Source organism: Belonocnema kinseyi, chromosome 2 (assembly GCF_010883055.1).
Source record: "Belonocnema kinseyi isolate 2016_QV_RU_SX_M_011 chromosome 2, B_treatae_v1, whole genome shotgun sequence".
Lineage (NCBI taxonomy): Eukaryota > Metazoa > Arthropoda > Insecta > Hymenoptera > Cynipidae > Belonocnema > Belonocnema kinseyi.
Window position 1 is genome coordinate 127300793 of NC_046658.1, and position 6842 is coordinate 127307634.

The window sequence follows — 6842 nt, forward strand, 5'->3', positions numbered from 1 at the left end:
TTATGCTGTGAAGGGGGTTTTCTTAAATATTTAGCGTTTAAAAAGGACAAAGTTTACGCTTCTCTGATATCTGACAGTTAGGGATTACACAATAATCTATATTACATCTATATTACTGTTCATAGTGTACATCTTTGCATCTCAGCAGCACGTTTGTCTAAAGAAATATCAAATTTATCTGACAAAAATATTTATTTGACATATATTATATGTCAAACGGCTGTGTCTAGGTTTTCCAAAAAAATTCCCCCATTAATTTCAACATTACCGCGGCATTCATTTTTTTAATCATCTCACTTTGTTTGAATAATTTTTACCACAAAATCATTCACCTACACTTACAGAATACATAGGCTGCACTTTGGTTAGTTTATAGTTACTAGTGCTTGTTTACAATTTTTGATGTCTCCATCAGGGTCGACAGAAACTAAAGGTTTGTTCAATGCAAGGAAAGAACTGAACTTGTCTAAGTGTTCACTATAAAGTATACACTAACCAAAGTACAGCTTATGTATTTTGTAAGTGCATGTAAATGATTTTTTGTTTAAAATCATTTAAATAAAGTAACTCTATTAAAAAAATAAATACCCCGAGGATTTTTAAATTTATGAAGGAAATTTTATCGGTGAACCCAGACGCAAACTGTTGGCCTTTTTTATGTCTCAAATAAATAATTAATTAAATAAAAGCTGTGAATTGCTGTAAATCCTTTACTTTCAAGCGTAATGTATTTTACCCCCTACTTATAGAAAACAGGCCCCGAATATGTCTGAATATGTCTGTTTTCACTTGGTGACGCGCGCATAACCGAAATCTCACATCAATGTTATATTCAGTACTCTGTTTGAGGTAAAGTCGGTATCAATTATTTAAAATATTGATTTAAATAGTGACGATTTCAATGGTTCAGTTTAAGAAAGGAGCCGAAATTGCCGACCGTAAACTACAATTGAAAAGTTAAAAAATGACACTACTTGATAACAGCATATGTCCGCGCCAAAAACTAGCCATTTTGTTTAGTATATCGGTTAAACCTGAAAACATATCAAACTGTTCCGAAAAAGAATACAAATATGGCTAGAGCGAAATGCTTTGTAAAAAAATAATCCTTTTTTCGCTTTGTAAAGGTATTCGTTACCCGATGTTTTGTCACGGATTTTTCTGGAATAAATTCTAATTAAAATCTGACTCGTTTCTTAGAAACTAAAATAAAGTTTGAATAAATTAGCAATTGGGATATAATGCGAATTATATAATTATATTTACCAATTAAATTAAGGACAACAGCCAAGGATGTCATAATCATACAAAAAATCCTCATCCTTTCTGATAACAAAATAAACTTCTTAATTTATTGATGAAGAACTTGACGAACACTGCCAGGAACAAATATTCGAGTGCTTTATTAGATTAAATGATAAATTTTATAGTCGTCATCTCATAGATGATAAGCGTTACACTTCTGCTTCTGGGATATTTACATTTTATTAGAGCCAGTTTTAAGTTGAAAATTTTTTCTTTTATTAATTGGCACCGAATTAATCATACTCACTCAGGGTCCGAATACATTTCTTTTTCTTAAACAGAAAAACTCTTCTAAACCGCCGATTTTGGGGCAGACACCGTGCACCCCGCGCAGCTCCTGCTACACCAACCAATGGCGGGGTGTGAATTCTGGGAAGTGCCATAGAAGGGAGGGCTATTGAAGAGTTTCACTGTATGTCCAATTTCTTTCACCATCATTTAGTTTTATCGATCCTCCCTAATTTTCTCATTTGAAATTAGTATATCTTAGGGTGTATGCATGACAAAGAAATGAAAAAAATTTGAAATATTCGGGAAAATCCTTCAACACGAAATTCCCGGCAAAAGATCGTGAATCTGATTTAGTGGCCAGGAATTTGTTTTTAACTGTAAAAATATGCAAAGTAAAAGTAGTTTATTATAAGGTTGATTACTCTTAGAACCCCCCCCCCCCCTTCAACTCAACCTTACCAATTTCAATAATCTCTTTAATATGTTGTAGTTCATCAAATAATAAGAGAAACGCTTTTTTCTTTATCGGCGAAAAAACGCTTTTAAGGGGGTGAATACAACCCCTAAAAGTTGCACCAGAATTTCTTTTCTGAATATATCTCAGTCGCTAATTGATATTAATCACTGCAACAACTTTCATTATACTTCTTATGTGAATATGTAACTAAGACACGTAGTTCCGATCATGAGATTTACAAGTTCTATTTTTGTATTGAAAAATCTAACTTTTCCATGTCTTTTCAAGAAATCTTCATGCCATTTTCTTAAAAAAAATTTAAACTAGACTTACAAATATTTTTTTAAATCTTTTCGTCGAAACAATAAAAGAATAAAGTTTACCCGTCCCAGATTATTCTTCAACCCACCCCAAAATGGAAAAATTTCTTCCCTCCCCCAAAGAAGATTTTCCAATATACTTTAGGCTCTAACTGATAATTCACTACGAAAAAATTGTAATTTCACTTTTCGTGTAAATACACGACTAACCCACGTAGTTTGGATCAGAATAGTTGCAACCCCTGTTTTTTCAATGAAAAATCTCACCTTTCTATGCCGATGTATTTGCAAGAAATTCAAAATGAGCTATAACAAAATTAGAAAAATTATTTTTGTCAATGCAATATAAACATAAAGTTGAGCTGTTAAAAATTATATTTCAAACAACCCAATTAATAAAAAAATCACCCCTTTAAAATGTTTGTCGATACACTTTAGGTTCTAATTGATAATTAATAAAAAAATTAATATAATAATAATCCCAGAAAATCTACAGCACCTTTATAGGAATTTTGCTCATGCTTTACTGCCCAAAATGAACATCACAAATAATCTGCACAAACTGCGTTAGAGGTGGAAACTCTTGTACACTGAGCAGCTGTGGCAACTATTAGAACGTTGGGCCAGAAAACTAAACCTGCAAATGCAGTTTTTGTCCCAGAAAGGGAGTGAGATCCACCGTAGAAGATCAAGATGGATATGGATGTCAGCAAAGTGAGTTGCAAATTGGATCGACTAACTCAATACAAAAAAGAAAATAGAAGCAGAACGCTGATAAACTATGTTATTATAATCATCCAACCTCGGCACATCGACACATTAACACCAACAATATTGGATGAGATTATAGACTCCCAACGACAAAGACTTCATGTTCTTACTGCAAGACTGCGCCCGCACAAGAAAAGTAGTGCACGAAGGCAACAAAATCGAAACTTTTCGCCAGATGAAAAAAGGTTCTATCGTGAACTGAGATTAGAGCTAAATAACCAGCAAGACACTAAAGTCCCTCAATTCGAAGATATGACTAATGCGTGGTTCAAACTTGAGGAAGTAAGGGCAAGCAATAACCCTAAAATGCAACTGACAAACATCACAGCTGTAGATTTTTCAGGGGTCTTGAAAACGGCAATTAATTGGAAATCTCCAGGTCCGGACATGGTGCACAACTTCTGATACAAGTACCTGACAAGTGTGCATCTGAGGTTGACAAGGTGTTTTTAGATGATAATTAAACACTCAGATCTGATGCCAGGCCTAATGCTCCAGAGTACTACGTATATGCTACCAAAAAAACCAGACTCTCAAAATCCAACCAACTTTCGACCGATAGCCTGTCATCCAACAATTGATAAATGTCTTACAGCTATTTTTGCAGATAAGGTATATTCTCATTGCGACGAGAATGATATTCTTACAGAAGAATGAAAAGTATGTTATCAAAACTCGCGAAGCTGTAAAGATGTAGTCACTATAGACGCTGTTGCCATGACTCAAGCTCGTTAGCATCAAAGGAACTTACATTGACTAAAAGCAAGTGTTTACTTTTGTGCCGCATGACCATAGGTATTTCCTTGAAATCTTAAAACTTGAAAAAATATGCCCACGCATATTGATTGTGAACAGCCAAGGATCACTAGATCAATACGCTTTACGACGGGTACAGTCCAAGGAGACTCCTTCAGCACACTATGTTTCTGTGGAGCGTTGCATGCATTGAGCAAAGCACTAAACAGCATGTCTCATCGGTTCAGAATTTATGATAATGAGGATGGTCATCATGTGACCCATCTTCTTTACATGGATGACCTGAAACTGTACGCTAGTTTAGCCCAAAAACTGCAGAAAGTGATTGATGTCACAAAGCATACGATAGTTAAGACAAGCCCAACGACTGTCTTCACTACGAGACTTAGATTGGTTATGAAAAGTTTTCTCAACTCGGCAAACAAAATCAGGGCAATCAACAAATAGGCCATCCCTGTCCTCACGTACTCCTTCGGGCTCAGAAAATGGTCTAACAACGACCTTGAAAAGTTAAAAAGAATTGTTCGTGTAGAAATAACGAAGCACCGAATGCACCACAGAAATTCAGCGATTAAAAAAGTAGTTCTATCACGACATTTGGGGGTAGGTGCGTTGTAGATGTCAAAAAACTTTGTGAGTCACAAGTTATACAGTTGCGAGACTATTTTAACAGCAAACGAAATGTTGCGCTTTACATTAGCATCTGCAAAGCGGATCTTGCCTATTCGCCCTTAAATTTGTTCTCAGATGGGGCCTTAAATATCAGAGCAGAAACCATAGAGGATTTAGAAATACAATAGAGGCAGAAAGCCATCCATGGTGAGCACCCTAACACGATAGATCAAAATGAAGTGAATAGTAAGGCATCTAATATTTGGCTCAAAAAGAGTCTTCTGTATCCAGGGATGGAAGAATTTATCACTGCGATACATGACAAGGTTGTCAGCACCAGGAATTATCGCAAACACGTGTTGAATCAAGATGTTGTTGACCGGTGTCGATTATGTGGAGATACCAACGAATCTATCAAGCACATTACTGATGGCTGTCGCATAATGTCTCAGAGAGAATATACGTACAGACATATTGATGCAGCGGACATTTTACATCAACATCTTACCCTAAACATAGGCCTCTTAAAAGAATGGATGCCTTTCTATAGATACATTCCAATGCCTGTTTTAGAAAGCGAAGAGTACATCTTATATTTGGCTGTAACTATCCAAACGGATCATTACGTCCGGGCCATAGTTTTAAATATTTTAAAGCCAGTTTTGAATTTGTTTTTAATTAAAATAGCATGAAAATTTCCTAAAAAAGTATGGAAAAGTTAGTTAAAAAAAATGAAGGTTGCAACTCTCACGATCGGAACTAAGTGTGTTAGTTGCGCATTTATATGACAAGTGAAATGATTTTCTTTCATTGAGAAATTTGAATTAGCACCTGAGATATTTGAAAAAATTCATTTTTGTGGGTGACTCTTAGGGGTGGTTTTATTTATCCGCCGATAAATAGAAAAATACGTTTCTTTTATTTTTTGATGAACTGCAACATAATAAAGGGTTGTTGAAATCGGTGAGCTCCTCTGTCACTTAGCAACGGGAATTTCAAAAAATCATCATTCATACTTGTAATAGTGAGTTTTTAAAAGATTAATTATTGAAATTTTGACTTTCAGAAAAGCAATTTTTTCAAAGAATAATGATTTCGAATTTCGGGCAGGGATTTTCAGTAAAAAATGTTATTCTGAATTTAGGACAGGAAATTTAAAAAAAAACAACAAAATATTCTCTTTAATTTGTGTTTGCGTTTTTGAGTGAAGAATTATAATTTTGACTTTTAAATAGGGAATTTTGTAAGGATTTATCATTTTGATGCTCGGCCAGGAAATTTTTTTCAGAAATATAGCTTTTGGTTCTGGACAGGAAGCTTCATTTAAGACAAATAATTTTCAGTCTAGGCTAGGCATTTATTTGAAGAATTATAATTTGACTTAGAACAGATAATCTCAGACATGAAACGAGAATTTCGGAAGAGAATTTTAATTTTCTCTTTTTGAAAGAGAATTTCTTAAAGAATTATATTTTTGCTAAGGATATTGCGAGAGTATAAAAAATCCTTATCTTTTATAATGACATAAGAAACTTCTGAAGGTACACCCAGAAAAAACTTCTTATTAAGTTAAAGAAAACATTTTTTTGACTAGGTTCTTTTGATTTAACATAAAAATACTTTTATATTGATTAAAAAAAGTTACTACGAAAAATGAAAGAAGTAATTTCTTTAGAGTCAGTAATTGAAATAAGCAAAATTTTTCTTGGAATCAAAGAAAGATTTTCTTAACCCACATTACCAATGCGCCATAATATTGCGCAGAACAAATCACTTCGATTATTTTACGTTAACGCGTCTTTCGGAACACGTGTTGTCAAATATTTGCGAAGACGCGGAAGCGATGGCTCTTGGTCTTGAGCTTTTCGCTCGCAAGTTTGATTGCCCTTAAGACATTGGAATGATGGGCATCGCGCATCGCGCTTAATAATGTATTTACCTCGCATTACGCAGTCGTACGCAAATCGATTTCTATGAGTTGGTGATTGTGAAATCTCTTTTGTTAAAGCTCTTCGACTTTAACGAAGAAATTTTCCTCAATTATCTCGTGCTTTGAACTCGATTTTATCTGCAACGTGAACTTTTCTACCATAAAAATTCATCATTTTAATCAATTTATATTTGTACAATTCATAATATGCATTGGTATTAAAATATACGTATTTTCATTATTTTGGTTTTAAAATTGAAACAAGAATGCATCATATGTAAAAAATGTTATCAAACTTTTTAATGAAACTTGTTTCGTTCTGCGATACATTTAATTTGTTTATATACGAGGGTAGTTGAATAAGTCCTTAGAATGACCAACAGATGGCACGCGAATCGCTCCAAATCATCTGTTTTCAGTCAGCACCACTCCCGACTAGATATATGGTGCAGTCACAGTC

At 34.2% G+C, this 6842-nt stretch overlaps 1 protein-coding gene across 1 annotated transcript in view; it reads left to right on the top strand.

Moving 5' to 3' along the window:
• The first annotated feature begins 4745 nt into the window (after window positions 1-4745).
• LOC117182982 overlaps window positions 4746-6842 on the top strand; it is a 13327-nt gene continuing 11230 nt past the window's right edge. The window contains exon 1 of the mRNA XM_033376108.1: window positions 4746-4915. Within this exon, the coding sequence (XP_033231999.1) occupies window positions 4746-4915 (170 nt within the window). The remainder of the gene's footprint in view (window positions 4916-6842) is intronic.